This window comes from Aplidium turbinatum, chromosome 17, assembly GCF_918807975.1.
Source record: "Aplidium turbinatum chromosome 17, kaAplTurb1.1, whole genome shotgun sequence".
NCBI lineage: Eukaryota > Metazoa > Chordata > Ascidiacea > Aplousobranchia > Polyclinidae > Aplidium > Aplidium turbinatum.
This window is the reverse complement of record NC_137488.1, coordinates 11,292,089-11,316,358: the sequence shown is the minus strand read 5'-3', so window position 1 is coordinate 11,316,358 and position 24,270 is coordinate 11,292,089. Positions and strand designations below refer to the sequence as shown.

Below are 24,270 nucleotides of genomic sequence, written 5' to 3'. Positions count from 1 at the left end.
TAACAAAAGAAAAAGATTATGGAATTTTATGATCAAGTTGAAACAACTGTTGGTGCTGAAAAAATTAAAAGGAAGCATTTACAGAAATCGAAATGCTCTCAATCTACACCTAGAAGTTTGAAAACAAATTCAAGACCTTTTGTCAAAAATGGTTCCAAACAAAGAAACGATGCTAGAAGTAAAACAGAAACTGAAACAAATCATTTTGAACGTCGTTCAAAAACTGTCGCCGATTCGGAATGGGCGGGAAGATCTGCTGTTATAAAATTTTTCCCAACAGAACTATCGGACGATGAAGAAAGAGCAAATTCTCCTTTGTCCCCAATCTCTCCTAGAAGAGATCTCAACTCTCCGGTCGATCCACCTACTTACAGAGCAACTCATGAAACCAATGAAAAGCAAAGTCATTCCTTTTATTCAAACTCTAAATTCGATACTGAGGTATGTAGGCTATTAACGATTTAAGTTCGTCATTGTAGCTCAGCCGCAAAAAGATTTTTCTGTGATTTGCTCGAAGTACAAAAGTAAATGTAGGCTAGTCTCCTATACTTGATTCCAAGCATTGGCTGATGAGAAGATAAGGTTTTCTCATCAGACTAAACCTTCGCACTAACGAGAGTAGGGTGGCCAGTTCCTTTTTCTCGGCTGCCTTTTCTTTAGCAATTACGCCTACCCACTTTATTACACACCCTAACCTAAGACCTTGGGTAGAAGTGAGCGATGTTTTTCAACAATTAGTAGTTTAACCCCGGTGTCGAACCAGGATTGTATGCTTGGAAAGCGAGCGCCTTATGCACTAATTATCTGTATCAGTTTTTTTTTAACAGGCCAACTCTCTGATCGCTAAACAGTCGCCGATCAAGTTGAGGGCTATTGTGCTATGAGGTCTCCACAGATGCACAATGTTTTCTTGTAGCCTAAATATCAATGAGAAAAGTCATCGGCTAATTAATTGGTCTTTTTAACATTAAATCAATGTTAGATTAAGTAAAAAAAAGTTTAATTTTATATTAATTCCAGAAACCTAAAAACAATGCCTACATTTGCGGCATCTATTTAATTAATTATGAGTTCATAGTTTATGTGAGTGTCTCATTGAATCGCCAAAGGCTCATAAGCTAATGACCATTAATTTATTTGAAAGCAAAACTACCGGAATTGTGGGCCTGGCAAAGATTTTCTCGTTTACTTAAATGAGTGGCAATTGTTCAAGAGCACTTTCTTGCGATCTCAAGTGCTTGTCTTGTCATGATGAATAGTCTTTAAGTCTGAAATGTGCTTACGTCTGATAAGTTACCAGTGGCCCTGTTTGACAAACACTTTTTAAACTTTTCTATTTCAGACGGCTGATGAAAGGCGCCCCAGCACAACTAGCAGAACAAGCAAAGTCAATATTGACTTTTTGCGTTGTGATAATGGATCCAATGATTTATTCAACAATTTCTACGACGAACCAGTTACTATAGTTCGGCATAGGCCGACAGTATCAGCAAAAGTAGAGGCAGATTATTTTGTTCCTAAAATGCAAACCCCACGCAGTCAACCAGCAAAAGCAAAGAGTATCAGAAGACACAATTGCAACGATGAACATGGTAAGTCGAGGTGGCAAAAGTCGTAAATTGAGTAGAAATCGCATTGCTTTGGAGTGAACAGTATATTCTACTGTACTTTGTAAAATGGCGATAAAATCCTGGCAGCTTAAAGTCGAGAGTTGCTACTATTTATGACAGCGGGATACATTGTATATTTTGAAATTGCTCAGGTAAATTCTATCGCATTGTTGCGCAGTGTATGCTACACTGCGCTACTTTGTTAGTCAAAAGTATTGGCATTTTGTTGGTTTTTAAACAGCATATGCAGCATGTCGACTCCTAAGCGGACGGCGTGTATAGTTTACCTCATACTTTTTGATCTGTTTTAAAGCGACATTTTATCGGTCCAACAGTGCAAACATGCATTTCTAAACATTCGAATCGTCGAAATTGCTAGGGTTAAGCAACTTAAACAGCTAAAGCTTTCTCAGTGTGAGGATAAAGATTCCTACTACAACCGATCAGCCAATCACGATATAAACTTTGAAGAAATTTTACGGTCTGCAAAAGTGCTCTCTAAAATTTGCAAATACTCATTTTCGTTTTTTTTTTTTGCTTTCTTTATTTATTTAAATGTAATTGTATTATAAGTTTAAGTGACCACTGATTACACCTGTTAATTATATCTCTGTTTTTGTAGACGTAACAAGAATTAAAAGAGTACAAAGGGAGCCTAAGCACACTGTCTTTCCACACCCTTGTCCGCCTTTAAGCGTTATATCCGAACGATACCAGGAAGATATTTATACTCCCATACTTCCGGAAGATGAATTGTATCGGTTTGGAGAAGTTTACGAAACCAATTTGCTACATGTACGTAATCTATATCTGCTTTTATAAATTCGAAGTGTTTACTATAACCCAGGGGTCACCAACCTTTTTTGCATGCGGGCCACTTTGGCACTAAGAAGAGCTGTGGCGGGCCGCACTAATAAAATGTTAGGTAGGTTGACTCTTATGCTAAAAAAGAACGCATTTCGTACCCAGTATCTAGCGTTACATGTTGTTCATACTTATGTTAGAATACCGCAGCAACAAAATTAATCGAACAACGCTACTGCCAGGCCAAGCTCCTTTTACAACACTTTTGACTTTTTTTTAACAATGCCTGATAAACCAGGCCACTTGTTTTGCGCACTTATAGCGAGGCGAGCGGTTTCATCAGAATGTGCATCGCCAAGCAAGAGTGGTGTTGTCACTTCGCTTCACAAAAGATATCCTGCAATTAACAATTTTAGTAAACAAGGAAATGTTTGACACATCGCAATACAGGCACAATAGTGACCTACAAACATATCAGTGAAAAAGAGGCTCCAATAACAGGGAAAAAGAAATCAGGCACCATGAAACAAATGCTTGTAGAAATCACCCAAAAATCGTAATTCTATCGTAATTCATGAACAGTCTTCCCTTTAAAAAAGCAATGAGTTGGTTTTTCATCCTTGTTGTGAAAGTCTATAAAACCGTCTTTCTTTTGTTGTATACAACTGACACTTGCGATACTTAGCCTATCAGCGTGGCAAGAATTTGTTGATTAACAACATTTTGCAGAACTTGCTTCGGCAGTAGCCTACATATACTAAAATTGGAACGATACAGAGAAGATTAGCATGGCCCTGCGCAAGGATGACACGCGAAATCGTGAAGCGTTCCCTATTTCTTTAAAAAAAGAAAAAAAAAAACATTTTGCTGTACTACGCTAGATATTTTCATAATACAATCAGAAAAAGTCTTTAAATTTATATATAATATTTTGCCAATTTATTATAAATTGAGTTGGCACACCGAACTATTTTGCCAACAAAAACTTGCATAAAGAGAACACTGGTCGTGAAACATAATAACGGTGAAACCCACACTAGTGTTTACATGACATTTGCAAACTTAAAATAAGCAACCCTATGCTCACAGACATTTTCGAAATTCGAAAACAGACGTTTTAATCAACCACTGTTACAGTGTGGCTGGACATCGCATTGGAATAGCTTTAAGCAACCCCCACCTAGAACTATAATCTGATTGGTCGGTCGGTGGAATCGTATGCAAAGCGAAAATATGCTTCCCGGAAAGTATTTTTTGCCTTCGTGCTCTATAACTCCTCAAGAAAAGTATTTTTGGTTATACTTGTACGCTGATACCTTCCGCGGGCCGCAGCGATACAGCGTGGCGGGCCGCATGCGGCCCGCGGGCCGCCATTTGGTGACCCCTGCTATAGCCTATTAGCCTTTGCAAAAAGCATATGACTCCAAAAGTAATTTATGGCTTTAGGCTACAAAGCTTGAAATTATTTTGTATCAACGATAATAACCGAATCTTCCAGCTGAACGTCGAATGGCTCTCCGAGTACAATGCGGCCACAGTTCTACTCCAGGAACCGGAGGCTTTGAAAGATGGTTGCCATATTGGCGCTTTACTAATTCTAGAAATTTAAGGTTTTTTAATGCGTTTCGCAGGCAATTTTTAATTTGGCGTGTTGGCATTTTTTTTAGCGTTTTTTCCAATTTTTATTTTAAGCATTTTAAATAGAAGTTTAAAAAACTTTGTTTTATCTATTTGTTATTCTGTAGTATATAAAATCAAGTTTTAAATGGCAACCTTCTCTTTTCAAATCCTATTACATTTTGGTACCACCATTTTGCATTCATCAAATGCTGGCATTTGCACAACAATCTAACCTCTTAGTGTATTGGATCGATTTCGCTATAGCAATAGCATCAGCATATTCAAATGTCGGCTGCATAGCTGAGTGGTGAGAACCCTGGAACGGCAATCGAAAGGGCGCCGGTTCGACACCACTCAAGAGCATGCGGCTGTGTCTTTGGCAGGACACTTAAAGGCATGCCTGAAGGTGGACACGAAGATTGGCTTCCTTGCCTTCCCGTTCACTTAATCTAAATCTTCAACCACCAGGTGTAAGCCTGGATACGACAAAAAAAAAGCATATTCAAATAGAATTTGAGCTGATTTTTTTCAACACCATCAATTCATCATTTGCTAATTGCTTAGCTGATTTTGCTGGTAGGCTAAGCGGGTGTTGGTTGTTGAGGCATAAAGCAAGATATCTGACTACAGCAAAGATAGCTCACATGCCGAAACATAATAATTATTTGCTTGTAGCCTACTAGTAAAAAGTTTAAATACTTTGTTTAATATGTTAAGTCGATTGACAAAAAGCAATCGATCTTGGATTATAATTGTCGTACGGTACTATAGTATTAGTAAATGCTAAGGTGAAGATGCTGATGAAGCTATTGTTAAGTTTTTGAGGTAGGCTACCAGCATGCAATTTGTTCCTTCTCCATAGGCTAGGCCTAGGGTACAAGTAGATTAAACTATTTTTATCAAAAGTAACCTTTACAGCCTGTTTCACCTTTTGCGGAATCGTCAGAAAGCCCTTCATAAAAAAAGCAACTAACACCATTACATAGCAGTAGCCTAACACATTTTTTTAGTGATCGACTCGCTAAAGATGACATTTGGCATTATTTCCTCTGGTTTGGCAAGTTTGTTATGAGCGTTCGGAATTTTTTGAAATTTGGGTCTGACACCCTGTTTTAAAAGTGTAGTAAAATGTAATAGAGCAGAAGTCTTGTAAAAACGACCATTTACAACTTAAATGCTTTCAACTAAATGTTGAAATTTTTATGATCTAGAACATTCACAAGTATTTGGAGGTGGATACATTTCACAAGGTAGTTTACATCGGACCGGAAAAGGGATCCATTGCACCGCAAGTGGAGAAGCAATTCTGTTTAATTAAAGGGATTTTGTCTGTTTTTCCAGGTGAGTTTTGAACAACAACTTGTAAGTCAAACCATGGTCAAACTAAGACATAAAAACTATAATAAATGATTATAAAAAATATTCTTACAACTTTTCATGTAAAGTTCCTCGATTTTGATTTTGTTTGGACTTTCGAGTTTAATTCTCAGCAGTGCAGAGTTTCGTTTTGCTTCGAAACAAAATTTGTTTTCCTTGTGCAATCGAAATCAAAATTAAGCGTGCGAGAATCTTGCAACGCAGAAGACATTGTAAACTTCAAGTCTATGTATTTTTGCCATATCTTCTATGATTTTCTTCAGAGCTTACCATTTTCACGAAGTTTTAAAGGGGTAAGTTGATGCAGAATTTATCTAGGCTATTAGTTTTTGTTAACGTTCACATGCACACACTAAATAAGCTTGCTCTGCAAAACTTTCTTATATTGACACAGCACTTATTTTGCTAGGCAAGATTGATTACAGAGATGTCAAAGAGAATGAGAAGCTCTTAGCTTTTAAAATCGCTCATGTTGGAGCGGAAGACTTTTTTGCTCAGGTGATTATTGCAGATATTTTGATGTGTTGCAACGTTTAATTAGTGTTTATTCGTTTGATTACAATTATGTTAGATTTGTTGCAGTAGATTAAGTATTTTACTACCTTGAAAGAAGATTATATGTTTTCATGTTTTTACATGTCTCTGAATTGAAACTCTAATTTTCGACTTATTTTCAATAAAAACTACTGACTTGTTGAAAACACAGTAAGAGCTGACTAAACTTGACACGCGAGAAGATGTCGGTTATAATTTCCTTTTTTGATAATTTCTTTTTCTGGGGAATGAAGTAAATGTCTTTTTCTCTACTTCAGGCAAGCAATGACCCAGCTTACAAGAAAGAGCCGTTTGACAGAGTAATTATCCATGACGCAATCCAATACTTTCACGACATCGAAGCAACCCTTCAAAATATCGTGAAAGTTTTGCACCAATTTGGCAAGGTAAGATGGCGTTTAAGTTAGCTTACCTAGATCAGGTATAGCAAACGATACGATCGGATTATAACTAAGCAGTATACTTTTTACGTTTATGCGAAGAGAAAATGTAGGTACGTTTTTACACCATCAAATTACGCATTTGTCATAGCGTGAGGGATACTTGAAAGAGTTAGCGCGGATTCCATTGTCATTCTGTTTAATGGTTGCAAGACAGAACAAAGCCTCTGTATATTTCATTCATAGTTAGCCAATCGTTAGTAACTTATTCAAGTTGCTAGGCGATCCAACTTTGGGCCGCATCTCTTAGCTAAAGAACCCTTGACGTGCAGATAAGCGCGATTAATACCTTGCCGAGACAATTTTTTTAGTTTTTGCTAATGATGTGCCATGTACAAAAAATGCATTCACAAGGTCTCTTTTGTTTAATCGTTTTTCGCGTAAAGGAAAGTAGGCTAAGTTTACCGCTGGTGGGCCTGATCACCTGACGTCGCACGCCTGAATTGTCCGGCTGGCCGTAGTTCGGTTATCACTGAATTGGACCTATAGGCTGTTATTGTATGTATTGTAGTTTTGTGGTGTAACAAAGGAAGCTTTTTATCAAAGCTCTATAAATTTGTTTGAATCTAGATCTCTTGTTTCTTTTATACAATTTTTATGGAACAGATTCTGGTGATTCATCGGCCAGGCAGTTTGAGCACTTTGCCATATTTTGACAAAGCGAAGAAACGCATAGAAGACAACGACACACCGTACATGAAAATCATAAACGCTTTGCAAAAACTTGGTAAGGAATTAATTTTCTTTCGTTTGATGATAATGGAAAATGTTCTTTCGATTACTGCGCATTCGCCTTCAGGTGGGAGTGTTACTGATAGAAGGGCACAAGAAAAAACCTAACTTTACTGTCTAATTCGATTAATTTACTGTCTAAATTGTTCTTGATGTGTCAACGTTCCTTTTTTCATTTATTTTCCTTTTTAGAAATGATTTTTGTAATGAATAATTTTTGCCATATTGTGTGTCCGAAATAAAATATTTCAATTCTCTTCATTTAACAATTTTAACATAACTTTGTTTTAGTTCAATGAAGATAATTGGTTGTGCTCTATTGTTTTCATATGACATTTTTGACATTTGCTTGTATATATCCAGAGCTCGAATGCATTGAACCATTTCCCCATTCTTGTGATAGGCCTATGCTACTTTCTCAGTTTTAGAATTGTTTAAGAGTTGACCAGATATAACATTTTAATATTTTTTACACGTTGCTAAATTTAAGCTCTGATTAATAAAAACACTTTTCATTTTCTGAAATGTAGTTCTTACGATTTATGTCCCCCTCCAAATTTTATTTTGATTTTCACTTCCACAAAAATGTGAAGAGCGTCAGTTTTTGGCAGTGTTGTACGCGTCAATGAAATAAATTGACGGCGTCAGCGTTAGCGCGAATTGCCTAAAAACTTTACGGCGTAAAGTACTGCGTAAGCTCTTAAAGAAATTGACAGCGTCAGCGCTAATTTCTAGCGCTATTTTAGCCGGGGTCTCACAAAACGGAAGTACGCGACTTCTAACGAGTTTGGTTTTTGAGACTGTTTCGAGCTGCAAAAGACGATTTCATCTTTTCTCGACTCAGATTAGCCCAGGATACGATAAACAAACTTGAAACTGCATAATTGGATAGATGAACAGCTGCCACAGAAAAGATTGTTCATTGCTATCAATCTGAAAGTCAAAACGTCAAACAAAATTTAGCTCTCATTGTGAAACGAGATTTTCCATGCAAACGAAAAATGACGCATAGCGCGTGACGCTTAAAATCGGCAAAATAGTTGACGGCGCTATCACTTCCGTCAACTAAGAAAAAAAACTGACGGCGCTAGCCTCAACGTCAACGTACAACACTGGTTTTTGGAGACGTTTTTCCCATCCTAGCAAAAACCTGAAATCAGCATTTTAAAATAGGCTGCATTGTCATCATAAAATTTTAAAAAAGCTGAGCATAAGCCTGGATGCAACAAAACACAGCAAGCAATGCCTTCTCTGGTCACCAGCTAAAAAATAGTCACTTAGTGAAATTTTGTCCTGTCAGGCGCTGACGTCGAGTGGGACCTTGTGCATGTTCCTATTGTTGTGCAATCATCAAAGTGGCTGGCGATGTTGAAAGCAAAGTATCCTGCTCAAATGGAAATCATGAGTAACTACGAGATTACTTGCGGTCTGCGGGAACTTTCTGAAGGCCCTTTGAAGTACTTAGTAAGTGCTCGTTCGATACTTTTACTGCCTTTACTGTGTAAAACTTCGCCAAAAGATGTGGATATCGTAGACAAAACTGCGGAGAATTGTGTCAATGTCCTGTTGAAGTTTATTCCCCAAAGTATTTGCAAAATGAGGGATAACTGCCACGGGGATTGCTTACCTTGGAGATTTGGTACATGGACAACTTTACCTTCATTCACTGCACTCAACCCTTATGCAGTCAAAGGTAGTGATTTGACTTTAAAGCTTTTTGTTTGTTGAATAGCGACAATTACTAACTAGACGCTCACTTGAATTTGAATTATATTGTAAGTGATAATGTATTGAATGGCTTAAAGCCCAGCCTCAATAAATTTTTCCAGAAATATATTTTCCATCTTTATTTGACGAGAACGCTATCACCAATGAACTAAATGGCAACATATCCTTTTTTTAAAGTCTCAGTGCAGCGTTCTCCGATGGTACAATTATAATTTTGACACATTTCGTATCTTTGCAGCAAGATGGTGAGATGGAGGTAGAAGACCGTCTTATGTTTATCACAGCTTCCCTTTCATCTTTTGACTGTGCTTATCCGTCAGTACAAAGAGTAGGAGGAGCAAGTCAGGTATGATCCTTTTGTTTCAACACAATCCGATATAATTTCTATTATTGCGGCATCCTGTTGTACCGTGGCATCTGAAAAACCTTGATCTTTTGGGGAGCAAGCTCCAATATCAAAGTAATACTTTGACTGATATGCCTCTCTTCACCAAAAAAAAATTTTTTTTTTCTTTTTGCTTCATCAATTCAGGCAACATCTCCTCTACTCACAAAAGTCAAGAATAGTTCAATTTGTTCATACAACAATGTGTAAGCAAGTTTACAATTTTATCTCTGTATTGTAGGTTCCATATCCCAGCATCGCAGATGCACAGTATCATCTTCCAATCACAGAAGACATAGCTCATTTGCTTTCAAAATAACAGTTCTCATCGCAAAACCAGAGTTTCATTTACGTTTGACGGAAGAGAAGCTCTGATGCAGAAACAATTGTACAATTTCTGGTCTTCATCAGACGTCAAACTTTGTTCTGTTAACCTTATCGAGTTTTCATCTGTCGTTTTGTAGTCAATAGATCTCTATGAAAACAATTCGAATGCATAATGTAACTACTTGAACTATATCTCGACAAGTTTATGGTGTTTGCCAAAATGCTGTAGGCTATATTGTTTGATTTGGTTACACTTACAGTATTAATGAAAGAGAAAATATAATTTAATTTTAGCATATTTGGCATAGGTGCAGTATTTCACAGTGTTATATCTAAGATGTGCTTGAGCACAGATCATCGTTTACCTTTTTTGCGCGCCTACTGTATTGTCGATACCGCAAGCATTAGAGTCAATTTTAATTAATATAATTTCCCCTCCCGTTAGCCTTGTGGTTGAGTGCCGAAGTCAAGATCAAGCGACGCTGGTTCGGCTCTCGAGGTGTGCGCTTGAGCAACGCATTTCAGGACTGCTCTCCTTTTAGCGGCACCTAGTGGATAGAATAAATCCCCGGCAACATCATTTCAACAATTGTAAATTTCCCTCTGTCAATCTCGGTAACCAGCTTTGCATCAAAAGCCTCTACATCTACAAGTATGCAAAACTACCAGGAATAACTTATCGAGGTTTTGTCATTCCGAGGATAAAGATTCAAAATCAATCAACCTTTCATTATTTCTCATCAGTTCATTGCTTAGTGTAGTTTATGTATGCTCATGTTGACATAGCCACAATAAATTGAATTTTTTTTGAAGATTTGTTTGCAGTTAACTAAATAGTCTGATTAGTTCAATCAGGGATTTCTATCCAGACTCTAAGTTCAATACTCCTACGGAAGCATGAAATGATTGCTGTCTTCAAGGATATGCGTGAGTGGCTTTTTCAGAGTTGCAGATGACTCTATTTAATTTAAATTTGATCGGAGTTGACCTTGCTAAATAGGTTGTGAGGACACAAAGCATTTCAATCATCTTTCGTTTGTAATGTTCTTTAGACGTTTGCGTACGTTCAATAGATGCAAAGATATTTTTTTATTAATTTAGATTGGCATAATACAAAGCGGATGATCAACATTTATACATAGTGCAATTATATGCAATGTAAATTGAATTAATGAAAAGAAAGCATATCTTGCTTTGCAATGTGCCTGCAATAGTCTGGCCATTATCTTCGAAAGATAAGTATGTCCTGTTGGAATTTTGTTACACACTTCAAAGAGACATGCACAGAAATATCTGCGCATAATATCGTTGCTTTCTTCAAAAAATCCAACAAATTTTTGTTACGATAACACATACTTCGTAGTCTTTTTTAAATGTAAAAAGAGCACAACCGGACCTTATTTTACTGTATTCAAATCGAAACTAGCTCCCACCAGTAAAATTCTCCATATGCGGAGGTTAGATCAATGTAAAAAGGGCGAATTTTGTTAGCTGGTTAGTAACATTAACGTTGAATCTATGTAAAGCCGGTGGATCTTTCCAGACAGTGATGCAATTATTTTAACCAACAAGTTTCCATAATTAATCACTTGGGAATTGGAATCTACGCAATGCCTGTTTCCACTCGATAGCCGCCAATTAATGAAATGCCTAATAGTGAGAATCCAGGCTTCTTCTTTCAAGCAGATTAATTGTTATGCCCTGCTGTTGACGTGAGTGACAAGACAAATCAAAGCATGTTGTCAACACTTGCTACTCTCAAACCAACTCTGAGTGCATGACCGTTTAACGTCTTTGCTGTTGCTCGTACTGTATTGTGCTGGTTGGCATGAGTGTAGATTTGGAATCTTCAAAGACTTTCAAAACAATATCGATAGTGTTCTTTCAAAAAACAGTTATGTTGCATGAAGAGCAATAGAAGTTAGAACACAACAGCAACAAAATTAAAAAAAAGTTATGTTCGTAAGAACTTTAGCTGAAGTAGACGCAAAATCACAACAGTCAAATAACTGGAGAGACTATACGGTAATTGTCATTAAGGTTAGAGCAGTCGCTCTACGTTCATACTTTCAAAGAGATCTTTGTCAAACACAGATGCTGTTCCAACACCAGTTGACTGGATGTGGGCGATTAGGAAACTTGCAGTCATTTTTTCAAACTGTAAAACGACTCTTATAAAAATGAGATAAAAATCAGTTGAGCTTGTGAGGTCCCACCTTATGCAGTTTTATGAACGTGTGCTAAATCCATTGTCGAAGCTATGCAGCTTTTAGTTTTTTTCCAGGGCCTTGAGATTTAAATTAAACGACAGAAACTAATTCTAAAAAGCAAACTGTTTTGGAAAGGTTTTTGGTTATTTTTAAAAAGTAGCCTGCTTTATATTTTAATTTAGGGCTGCAAACAAGATTGAGTTTTTTCCACAAATTTCTTCTTTTTAATTTTTTCTGCAGTTCTTACTCGAAATTCTCATCTTAGACTCTCAAGTTCAAAGTAAGAAGTTTAGCATTGATTTCAACTTTATTTTAAAAAAGTTCAAATTATTTTGTATTCGTCTTAGAAGCTTATAGTAATTTTCTTAACATTAAATTCCCTTTTTAGTTTTCATTCTCGGCACTAGCATACTGCAGGTGCTTCTGTTGCAGTAACTCTGAGTTTTTTTCTCCAAAATCTCTGGTGATGATTTCAAACTCGATTAATTTTTTGTCAGGCCCAAACTCGAGATTGCGATGCTATGTTTTATTACGTATAAATGAAGAAGTTGTTGCACAATTCACCAGTGCCGAAAGCAAGTTTGTTTTTGTGTTTTGTTATGTTTGCTTTTGGAGCAAAATGTTAAGAGTAGGGGCGATTAGTTGAGTAGAATATTGCCTTTATATTAGCTGATTACAATTGCTACTAACGCTGTATATAGTAATCTTAATTGCAATATAGTTGAAAAATATTTCTAGTCGTATCTTCTGTGCCGGCTGCTGATGGTATATGAACATGATTTTACGACGTTAAAACAACGGAAAAGGTTGAACAATCTATTGGTGATGACAGCAGCTGTCTTGATGCTTTAGTCAGCAATCAGCATTGATAGAGTTTAAAAGTTTACAAACTTATGCAGCCTCTCCTCAGGCAGCCAATCAGTCGTTTCTTTTTTACATTGAATACGTTTTTTCAACGTCTGCAGACGTTAAATCAATGCAAAAACGACTAATTTGCTGTCTGGGTCTGAACACTACAACTGCACATGCAACGATGCCGCTGCATACTTACTGAACACTGAAATGTTGCTTGGGTGTAGTTTATTAATTTCGATATTTAACATAATACCATAAAAATAAACTAAAAATTAGAAACGTTTTCGGCCATACTCATGTTAGCCCTTTTCAAGTAACCAACTGTCTGATGTTTTCCATAAATTGAAATTACAGATCTGATCTACACACACAAAAATTGAAAAAGAAACGCATAAGAATGAAACGGTTTTTTCTATGGTTAAAGAAAAGTTACCTCTCTACCAAAATTGTAATTTCGATATTAAAATAACTTTATTTTCTTTGAAGAAACATGCAATGTCAACTTATCAGAATAGCTAAACGCATGAACGGCTAATTATGTTTCTTTTTGTAGTAAACACAGGATTCGTTTTTGTAATTTTTTTGCTGTCGCAATATCATATTTCGCCAATCGGACACAAAACAACTTGACAAGTGTCTTTTTCTCTGGTCTGAAATATCGAATGTAGCATGAGGCTTTACCCAGGCATCTAATTAGCATATAAAAGATATTGCAGCATTACATAACATATTGTTTGTTTGTATATTAATTTATAATTGGAAATAACTAACACTATAACGCAGGTTGTAAGGTAGGTTCAGTGGAAATTATTTTATTACTTAAGTAACTTTTATGATTGAAATTTTAAAAGTTCTACCTTTTAAGGTATTTTTTTTTAAAACATTTTTTTTAGATTGGTAATTTCATAAAGAATTTCTTTGGAGAAGTCTAGCTAGGAAAACCATTAGACTGCTAAAGACCAGTCCAAAAGCATTAAGTGCAGATATCATGGGACAAAATCAAAGTGAAGTAAATATATCATTAAGCGGTTTAGAAAACGGTTCACCATCGTCCTTAACCGATGAAACCGCTACAAAGTTAGAACGTTTACTACGAGAGTTGTCAGAAAAGCATGACGACCCGACAGTGTTATCAGAATGGGAAAAGTATACAAGCAAGAGAACTAAATGCTCTCTGGAGCGCTGGGGCCTGTCGTCATTTGCAATTCGACTCCTCGAGCAATGGGGTAAAAGTAGACTGATGATGGTATACGCCATTCGGCAAATAGAACTAGCTCACGTGTTAAACAATGAAAGCAACGGAATTCGGAAAAGTTCGTCTATAACTGGATCCGTCATTGTAGCCGACTCCTATTTGACTTTAGCCAGGTAAATGGTATTGATGTTCTAGAAAAATTATTATCATTTTAAATGGTTAGTTTTTCTTGTTTTGTTTTTGTTCTTCTGTGCTAGATCTAGACATGTTTTGAAGTAATAGTTTATGTAAATAATTAATGTGTAGGCTACATGAGCTTATGCAGTAGCCATAAACTACGTTTTTAGTGTTTAAATTTCTATTAATTCCATAACTTGAAGATTTGTGCCAGGAGGTAATATATTTAGGCCTAAGCATAATCCAAACCTCAGGTCTGACTTACAGCTCTGCTGTTGGAATAACTTTATCTGAGAAGAGTTGTTGGCCAGTTTTAATGTAAGTGCCGCGCTGTCTCAAAATAAAAGAAAAGGAAATTGAAGTCACCACGTTTATCTTACCAGGGATTTTGTTGGTTCCCTTTTTTAGACTATCGCCTGCAGTAGCGTGTTCTACTTGTCACATGGCCTCCTAAACAGAAAAAAAGTCTGCATTTTTTTAAAAGTATTGCACAATTTTGTCTCTCGCTTAATTTTTATTTTTGGCTTAACTGGCACCATTGAGCAACCGTGTTTTCAGTAGTAGTTTCAAGGGATAGAACTTATTTAGGCTACTCATAAAAAAAACGGAGAGAATAGTGCTATACTTCAAAGTAAACACATTGCTAACCCAACTAGAAAGCGATTACATTAACCCATCCATGGCTACCTGGAAGTAGCTTATCCATCTCAAAGCTTAGAGGTGAGTACCATACCCCTCAGACGATATTTGAAATTGAACTGAAATACTACAGCCACAACACTATACAAGACCACAAAAACTTTACAAAAAAGTTAATTCTTTTAATTCTTCTGTGGTCATAAATAAAATGATTAAAACGTAACTTCAATCTTTAACAAAATTTTGTAGGTTAACTCAAACTTTTTACACATCTAGTTTTAATTTGATAAATTTAGGAAAATACAAAGTGTGCGTTTTGGACAATAAACCATTACGGGGCGACAAACTACACAAATAGCGATCAAATTTAGGTAAAGTTTGTCAAACTCGTCTGGAGGGCAAGTGCTCACATCCCCCGGGCTCCGCCAACCCGGTTGCTTTTTCAGAACTCAAGTTTCTCATTTTCAATTTTATCTTAAAAATTTTGCTGGTTTGAAACTCCGATGCTCAGAAAATTTGTTTTTTAGATCTGCTACTGACTGCCTGTCAGTTACACCTCTGCGTTTATCATATTCATATCTTACTTTGGTACTTTATTTGTAAAGGGTTAGCCAGATGACGCATACTCTTATTTTGAAGATTTAAATTCTGTTACAGATGAAGCTTGTCAGTAGGTTGACTAGGCTACATCAAGGAAGAGAAAGACGCAATGGATTTTCATTTTGTTTGTGTAGAACATTATGTCACAAAAAGTTTTAAAAATACCTAGGCCTATGCAATTTCAATGGCACGTAGCAAAGTAAAACAAATTTATCGTAGTTTATTTCTAGCCGTCTTTTCACTTAACCAAATTATCAGTGATTTAAAAAGTGCTGAAGTAGGCTACCCCAAAATATTAGGCCTACGTTGGCTTGCATTTTTAAAACAGAATTTCTTGTTTTAGAGTAAACTATCTACTGTCACACTACAAGAAAAGTATTGAATATGTGAAAAAATGCCTCGGCCATATTTCGAAATCCAGAGGAAACAACCACCTCGCTACAAAGTTGAGTGGCTATGCTTATCTTTGCAAAGGAAAGGCCAATCTTGGCCTAAGCAAATACAAGGAAGCCTTGGAAGATTTTGAGAGCACATTAAGTCTCGCTCATGGCCAAGCAGACAAGTCACTTGAATGCCTGACGTGTTGCGCGATGAGTTCGCTTTATGTACAAGTTAAGGATTATGAAAAGGTGACTGGTTTGTTATTTATTTACATAATGGAGAGATACCTAAAATGGGGCCATGAGACGCCCTAGTGTGCCGTAGTGACACTGCAAGAGCATCACCTCCCTACCAAGTTGTAAATATTTTAACAACCATTCTCAAAAGAAATGTATGTGGCATTTGAAAATCTTTGCAGTTATATACTGATGTTGTGCGGTAGACTGATATTGTACACTCCATAAAATCAAAATGTTTTGCATGCTATGCCGCAAACTTAACAAAGTAGGATACCTTTGAAAAAGTAGCTTAGAAACGATGCTGAAGAGAAGAGTTTTAAAATTTTGAATAAAACAAAAGTCACATTTTTGTCTAATTTGCAGTTTTTAAAACATCACTTGTAGATGCAGAAAATATTATCCATAACATTTTTTTATTGTTTTTGTCAGCTTTTTTGCGACAGTTTTTCTTTGGCATTTTTAACTGCAATCAAAAAGACGACTGCACATGAGGCGTTATTTTGTGTTTATTGTGATTTGTGAATAAGAAATACAAACTTTGTGAGTGGATACAGGCAATTCCCTAATTTCCTAAGTTGTTTTATGGCGTGGTTTTTTTCATTTTTGATTTGTTTTTATTATATCTCTCATCTCTAATACTGTTGTTTATTTACCTTCTAATCTGAGTTACCGATTGTAATCAAACCTCCAAGCAAACAGTGAGAAAATGTTTCAACTTGGTTTAAACTATTTTATTCAATTGCGTTGGTTAAGTTAAGCAATGGAGTAGGTAGGGCTACTACAACGAGCATTTTTGTACACCTTAATGATGTTTTACTGCTTGAAACTAGACTATGGCCAGTAGCTTTACATGCGTTTAAAAATGCAGCAAACCATATAGCAGCATTTGTGCCAGCGTTTCCTCTCCATGGACCTATTGGGTGTAGCCTATCTCATTGTAAGCGATTGAAATGTACGAAACAAAAAAATTTCTACCACTCGCTACAATTGTATGGTAATTTATACTTATAAAGTAAAACTACCAGAATTGTATTTTTTTCCAGGCAGCGTTTTTTCCTCTGAAAGCTTCCGACCTCCTCCAAGAATATGGAAAGGACTGGAACCGAAAATATTATACATCCATCCAGTTGTGTCTTGGTGAAGCATATAGAAAAGTTGGAAAAGTTGAAGAAGCTATGAATAACGCTGAGGTTGGTGCTTGAGTATTTTTGTTTTTGCGTCCTGTGATCGACGCATCAATGTGGATGAGGTACTATGTTATTGTACTGATAACAAACATCAAGAAAAAGCCAATAGACGATGGTAATGGTGAAAGATATAAATCAGCATAAAGCTATGTAGGTTTGCGACATTGTGAATTTATCTTAAACCTGCAGAAAAATCTCGGAGTGGTGACTTTTCCACTGATATGAAATATAGCCTCAGCGAAGAACACAATTTCAACGGCATATTAATCTATTATCGCCTGCTTTGGCAAAAACTGTGTTTCGGGTAAACTTGAACTAACCGGACAGAGAAGAAATATACTTGTGCAGTATTGACTTTTCTGTTTCGGCGTAGTTGGGTTTCATCAGAATGGCATAACCAACTTGAGAAAACACAAGCAAACAAAACAAAAAAAAAATGCTAAAAGCCATTTTGTGTTCAAAAACAGAACTTGTTTACATAAACCTATTGCCAAGGCAGATTGTATGTCTGACTGATAATTTGTGAACCTGGTGCTTTTTGGTTGTATGGAAGAAATAGAAGAGAAATTTTTTCATTTTATATGTCATTAACTGCACTATTTAATTATTTTAATATGTTTCTTGCATTCAGCAAACTAGTAATAGCCTTAAAATCATTCCTTTGAAAGGTAATGTCGATTGATTTAAGCCCTCTTGCTTTGATTCAACGATGCCACAAAGGTTGACATGTTTGAGATTTAAAACGTATTGAGATATTTCCATCCAAAAAGGGTGAAAAAAATATGAATTTGTGATGCAAGCTGCAGTAATTTGGCTTTTATAGGTAAATGATAGTGCAGTAGTTTCCTTTTAATTTAATCTGATAATAATCAGTTCGCAGCCAGTTTGCTAATATATTTAATTACAATCACACGTTCATTTTCGTTAAGTATTCGATTCCGATTACAGACCTGATTTTGTGTATGAAATCGATTACTATTACAGCACAAAAAAGATGTAGGCTAGCCTACTTGTAAGGTATTACAAATACAGCTTACGATTACCAGTAGTCTGGTTATTTATGTATAGTCACGTTGAAGTCTGATATCGGTAGAAAATGTTTTTTCAAACTTAAAATTGGCAATACCTTCTTAGCAGTATCTCAAAAAGTTTTATTGTTGAGTTGTACCAATGCATGATTTATGACTGAGGTTTAATAGCTTATCTTGTGCTGTCAAAAACATTGATTTATTGCGCTTGCTAGAAGTTGAAGGACGGTTGCATGATAAAGATAAGTGGTAATCTATTCGCTGCTGAAAGATTGATCTATTAAAATTTTTTTTTATTTTTTTTTATTGTTGTAGTCTGTCCTAGTGCATATGTTTATAATCACAAACGTATCTTGAAGATATCGGCTCTTTCTTCTTTAAACGAAACTTATAAGCAGGCCTTACCCCGAAATTTTGTCAACCGCTTCAGATTAGCATGCGAATTAACCATCATTCAGTCTTTTAATGTTTCAAGGACGCCATGCGAGCGGCTATGGAGAACCAAGATAGACGATCTCAGGCTTACTGCATGTTGTGTTTTGCTGACGTACATCGAGTTCGTAAAGACATTGACCGTGCTGTGCCTCGCTACGATGCAGCTGGAAGCTTAATGGTTGAAGTTGGAGACAGATACGGCCAGTCTATGGTCGCCCTCGGAAAGGCCAAAGCTTATCTAAAAATGACCGATTTTTCCAAGGTTTGAAATAGCTTGTTTGAAATAACGCAAAATAATTTAAAGTCGTTTGTCTAATTGCAAACGCGAATACACCTTTTTTGTCGTTTTGCCACCATAATACCTTTTGTTCTTTCTTGGTAAATTAAATTAATTGATTTCTATTAACTTATGGTTATTGATCTATCGTGGAAAGGAAAACGTCATTTTGTTACTTATAATAACCTACCGTCAGTGGCGCTGCCAGACCTTCAACAATGGGGGGTGGGCAAAATATTGACAGTGCAAGACAATAGCGTAGTCAGGAATTTTGAAAGGGGGGTGTTGACGGCCGACGGGCGAAGGCCGATGGCGTGTTTGCCGAAGGTGACACTTAGCGGCGGGGGGTCTGGGGAGCCTTCCCCAGAGAATTTTGAAAAATTACTTTCAGTTTGGTGCATTCTAAGAGCATTTTCAACAAAATTGTGGGTATGAATATTCCTATAAAATGGTGCTGTCCAGTGGCATAGCAAAAGGATAAGATCATGTTTTCTTCGGCATTTTTCGGAAATAAAGCTAAGTCTCTATGTTTTCTTGTTGCTAATTCCAGGTTGAGATATTTGAATGTTTGGTATTGGCAAAACTCGCTTTTTTAATGCAGTTTTGTTTAAAATTAGACAAACTTTGTTTTAGAGACATAGTTTGATTGCTTTTTTGCGAGATTATTACAGTTTTATTATTTATCAATTTTCTCCTTGGTTGATCCAAAAAGCGATCTTATTCCGGTAAGTCACTAACTTTTATGCTTTTAAAGTCAACCCAAAGTTTAGAAAATGTAACGTCATACTCATAGACGTCATACATCTTGATGAGTGTCAAACAAAAAGCTTTGAGACAGACAATGAAGTTACTTTATTTCTGATATATTCAAGTTTTGTATGACGAATAGCTGTTTAGACGTTAATCTAGATCGAACAAGCCATCTCAGCAGTTACAGATGGCTTGCATCCTTGCACAGTTTGAAGTGAAATTACATCATAGGCTAAAGCTTTTCTTGCAAACAATGTATTAACATCCGTAAATTCAATTTGAAAGGTTGAAATCCCCAAACCCCCTCCCTTGGCCACGCCACTGGTGCAAGACATGCAAGACAGTGATATATTATTTGATTTCTCTTGTTTTTTACTGCTGTTGTCTACTGCAATATAGCCTACCAAAAGCCCCACATTTTTGACATGTCTGATCTGTTGAAAAAAATAAAATTCAAAATAAATCACAGTTTGATTCCGTATGGGACTTGCAACTGCCATGGCTAGCGAAATTCTGCGTAGCTTTTTTCCAGATTGAAAAACCATTTTTTACAAATGCACTTTCTGATTATCCAACAGTCTGTTAGCTAAATATGCCTCATGATTTTGACTAGTCTGTTAGTTGACAGAGAAATTATCAAATACTGTACTGAAACGCTGTGAAAACGTTTTTCCATGCTTGGAAAATACAGATGTCAAAACATAGTAGATATATCAAACGCAGAGGCGGTTACATGCGTATTGCGTAGCCTATGACATTGTGAGAATTGAGGCTAATAAAAGTTAATGGAATCAGGCCCGGATTTAGGGGGGGGCAGAGGGGGCAGTTGCCCCGGGCCCCCCGACTTTTGAAGGGCCCCCCTATGTGGAAAAAAATGTGATTTTTTTCCTTTTGGCCTTTAAAGCTTTTGTAAAATGCTGTGCAGTACTGGACTGATGCTACTGTAGACGTAGAGATGGTTTATCGCGCCGTAGGCGCGAAAAATTTTTTTGCACGGGGGCCCCCCGATCTAAAAGTGCCCCGGGCCCCCCGATCTAAAAGTGCCCCGGGCCCCCCATCAGCTAAATCCGGCCCTGAATGGAATATATACTGTGACGGCCACCGGGCGTAGTTCAACTGCACTAAATACTCAGCCGGTGTTAAATGATTTTTTATTCTTAATATTTCTTCTTCCTATCCACGAAGATTTCATCAGGAAAATGCACAATATCAAATGATAAGTTTACAACACAACATTAGAGAACAATTTTTATATTTCTTATTAAGATGCCAAAAATGCAATATGACGGAACAATACAGTTAAAGTCAACATGTTTCTACGTTTATTAGACGTAAAAACAAGCTTCACTGAAAGTAAAAATAATCAATTAAAACGCTAACCCCAGCCAGCTAAATCTGCTGATTTTACATCGATTCAACGTTGTAGAGCGTTGAATCGATGTAAAAAATGCACAATCTTGCTCGCGGGGACGCAAGTCTTCCAATTTAAAGGCAATAAGCAACGCAATATCCTCAGATATAAAAGAATGAGAAAATTTTTTTACTACAAGTGAAACGTATTTTAACGTCTAATAAACGTAGGAACATGTTGACATTAGTTGCATTATTTTGTCATACTGCATTTTTTGCATCTTGATACGTATATAATATAATTGTTCGCTCATTTTGTGTTTTAAACTTTATCGTCATTATATTGCGCATGAAATCTTCGTGGATAGGATAAAGAAACAATAAGAAAAAAAAAAAATCATTTAACACCGGTGGAGCAGAATTGCAGTTTAATAGAATAAACTTTAACTAATCAGGACTACAACATACCAAGCTGATGAAAACTCGAGAGGAAAAGCAAAATGTGGCATCCTTAGCTTCTGAATACTCCAGTCAGAGATAGTCATCAAACCACTGGTTACTTACTGTATTACTTTAGTAGACTTCGTTGAGTTAAATCTACATTATATCCTTGAAACATTGAATGACCCACTGCTGTATGCACTGCCGCCACTCAAGAACCAAGCAAGAGCCAATCTGCTAAACAGCCGGTAACAATTGTTACGTGACAGGCAGCAGGCGAAGTACGTGAATACAATCACAAAATTGTAATAATAACAGCAGCAAGAAGAGCAAGTTTAAAATAAAAGAGAAAGTTTTTACCCCCTCCTCCCTTGCAACTTGAGTTGACTTCAGGTTGGGATCCAAATATTAAAAAAATAATAACAATATGTAATAATATAAAAAAAATAAAAAGATGAAGCCCAAAACATTGGAGGGGCAGCTGCCTCGCCTGCCCCCCTCTGCCGGCGCTACTGCCTACCGTATGCTAACTTGCGAGTGTCTGTACAAGAAGGCCTTTATGGTTTACTTTTACTGTCATCCTTTTCTTAGCCTGTTCTAATATTTCACAGGCGCTAGTGGAGTATGAATCCTCTCTACGAATTGCAGAATCGATTGAAAATAAGGTATTCTTTGTAACCTTTATGCTAGTAGGCTACAACCTGAATTGACTGCAAGTTTCGATACTAGTATGTTTTTAATATCCTCTAGATGGCGTCCATGCGCATTTATGGAGAGATGGCAGTATTGTATGAACGGCTCCGAAATCATGACTTGGCCAAGAGCTGCACACTTCGTTATCATCAACTGCTTGAAACCATGAATTTGTTTTGTGGAGTCTGCGAAGAGCCAATCGGTGAAAAACACGAACAGCTAGAAGCACTTCCTTGCTCACATTTGTTCCATTTGAGGTAGGCAGGCGTGTTAAGTGCTTAATTTCTAAACGCCTCTCCCCAATTCAGTGAATGATAACCCGGTTCATATTTAGTTTCATGCGGTAAGTGGAGAACAAGACAAGGAATCACAACATGACAGGGAATCAAAACAAACCATTTACGGTAACCGTAATTGTATCAGGCTATGATAGTGACTGGTCCCCAAGTACCGTACCGTTGACAGGAAGGTGCAAGGGGTACGCTTTGACTCTGGATGATTTTATTAGTCAGCACCCTTTCTAAGGGGAACAGAAACTTTAAAAAATAGACTATTTTTTGGGTATAGTGCGTTTTTTTTAGAAGTTTTTCATTTAGGGCCCAAATTTTCTACTCAGCTGCCCTGTTAGTTTTTCAGGCTGGAAATCAAATCCCACAATTTTCGATCAAAATCTTACTGCAGTTCTGATATGCTATTTAAGCTGTGCATGATATAAGAATGGTCTCAACAACCTATTTTCTACAATCACATAATTTTCTATAATATGGAAAATATCTAATAATAATATAATATCTACATATTATGTAGATGCGTGTCGGAGCAAGGACTGCAATTGCTTGGTACACTGGCCTGCCCAACTTGCAGGAAGCAACTGATGAAGCCTGTCACGTTATGAAAGGCTTTATCTTTTTTTGCCTGGAATTTCTTTCAACGACAACAACTTGTTACGTCAAAGCGAAAGCCACAGATCGATAAAATATCGTTTCTCGATGTACTCACGGTGAACTGAACTTGAACTAATTCATTTTTCTGTTGACAGTACAGACATTTTGATATTGATTTCATGACAGGGATACTGACTTGTGTCTTGACTGCAGCCTACAGCTGTGCGGAGGAATATTTTTTATCAACTTATTTATAAAAATGTATTCCTGTACAAAATTTCTTAATTTTATTTATATTTCTGGTTATGTGCATAACATTAAGTATACCGTTGCCGATAACGGTCTAGGTATGTGCACCCATTAAAACCGTGCAGTTAATTTATGGGCAAGGTCAATTCAGTAAGCCTCTTATGGATGTTAAAATGCCATGGGTATGTTTCTTGGCAGCCGATTGCAGCAAGAATTGCCAGCGATAGACATTGCCAGCACTACACTACACCGTTATGGTTAGCGAATCGCAATTGCTCGCTGTACTAGTGAGTATGCTCACTGCTCAACCTTGTGTTGATAGCTAGGAAAAGCACTCCCTTCATCACAAAGCTAAGGGTATCCCTGGGTTCAATGTTTCATCTTAAAACAGTCGAACACATAGCCTAGCCCTAGAGTTTCAAGTAAAACTTTTTCGAAGCGATAAGTTTTTTTATGATATGATCACAAAGTGTGTTCAACTCTGAAAAAAGTGGCGTAGATTGTTTAAACACGGTTTTGGTACTCGTAATCTGGTATTTTATAGTACGAGTTAAGAAAAACTCTAATTTAGCGTAGACTCTGTTGTCTTGTATGCGGCCCAAACGAAATTCTTTTTGATAAATCAACACCCTGTTTGCTGTTTCCTCGTAAGCTGAATGAGCAGCTGCTGTTTTTGCAAAGTTACAACACTGAAATCGGCAACCTTATTGGAACACCTCATCTTTGCTGTGACGGAGGCTCGGCTTTCAAAGCTCGAAAACATAAGCAGGGAATAGGTTACTTTACAATCACATCATTAAGCTTACAAATATTACACATATTCCAGGAAAAATGTTTTGCTATAATCAGATTTACAGTGCTGTGTTGATTGTTGCATGGTGGCATGCCTCTGGCAACTACGCATTGGGAAATACACTTTGCTCCGTTTGTGGAGCAGAAAACAGTCCTTTCAGGAAGCTGCATTTTTCACCCCTGGGATGTACGAAACAAAAGAATGGTGTTATCACCACGCAAATATTACCATTATCATGAGATGAAGGTGCACACTGGACTTGTCACATTTGTAGCTCAGCATATCACGATAGCTCACGTTTAGACAGAG

At 36.8% G+C, this 24,270-nt stretch overlaps 2 protein-coding genes and 1 pseudogene across 2 annotated transcripts; all 3 read left to right on the top strand.

Annotated features, from left to right (window-relative positions):
- Positions 1-18: 18 nt before the first annotated feature.
- On the top strand, positions 19-10,363 carry LOC145786183 (uncharacterized). Its single transcript, XM_082597828.1, has 10 exons — positions 19-441; positions 1,343-1,592; positions 2,233-2,405; positions 5,246-5,375; positions 5,821-5,909; positions 6,224-6,352; positions 7,013-7,133; positions 8,439-8,602; positions 9,105-9,212; positions 9,493-10,363. Exons 1-10 carry the CDS (start codon positions 19-21, stop codon positions 9,568-9,570), a joined length of 1,665 nt encoding a protein of 554 aa, XP_082453954.1. The 3' UTR covers positions 9,571-10,363.
- LOC145787027 (U6 spliceosomal RNA) lies at positions 3,158-3,253 on the top strand (annotated as a pseudogene).
- Positions 10,364-13,631: 3,268 nt separating the features above from the next.
- Positions 13,632-22,930, top strand: LOC145786182 (43 kDa receptor-associated protein of the synapse-like). Its single transcript, XM_082597827.1, has 7 exons — positions 13,632-14,011; positions 15,598-15,883; positions 16,918-17,064; positions 18,565-18,786; positions 21,954-22,007; positions 22,093-22,292; positions 22,843-22,930. Exons 1-7 carry the CDS (start codon positions 13,632-13,634, stop codon positions 22,928-22,930), a joined length of 1,377 nt encoding a protein of 458 aa, XP_082453953.1.
- Positions 22,931-24,270: the final 1,340 nt, after the last annotated feature.

Excerpts from the sequence above, each read along its gene's own strand:
- LOC145786182 (XM_082597827.1), top strand. The coding sequence starts at position 13,632 with ATGGGACAAAATCAAAGTGAAGTAAATATATCATTAAGCGGTTTAGAA. Across the intron at positions 17,065-18,564 it reads AAGCTATGAATAACGCTGAG|GACGCCATGCGAGCGGCTAT; the intron begins GTTGGTGCTTGA and ends TAATGTTTCAAG. Across the intron at positions 22,293-22,842 it reads TCACATTTGTTCCATTTGAG|ATGCGTGTCGGAGCAAGGAC; the intron begins GTAGGCAGGCGT and ends CATATTATGTAG.
- LOC145786183 (XM_082597828.1), top strand. The coding sequence starts at position 19 with ATGGAATTTTATGATCAAGTTGAAACAACTGTTGGTGCTGAAAAAATT. Across the intron at positions 5,376-5,820 it reads GATTTTGTCTGTTTTTCCAG|GCAAGATTGATTACAGAGAT; the intron begins GTGAGTTTTGAA and ends TTATTTTGCTAG. Across the intron at positions 7,134-8,438 it reads AAACGCTTTGCAAAAACTTG|GCGCTGACGTCGAGTGGGAC; the intron begins GTAAGGAATTAA and ends TTGTCCTGTCAG.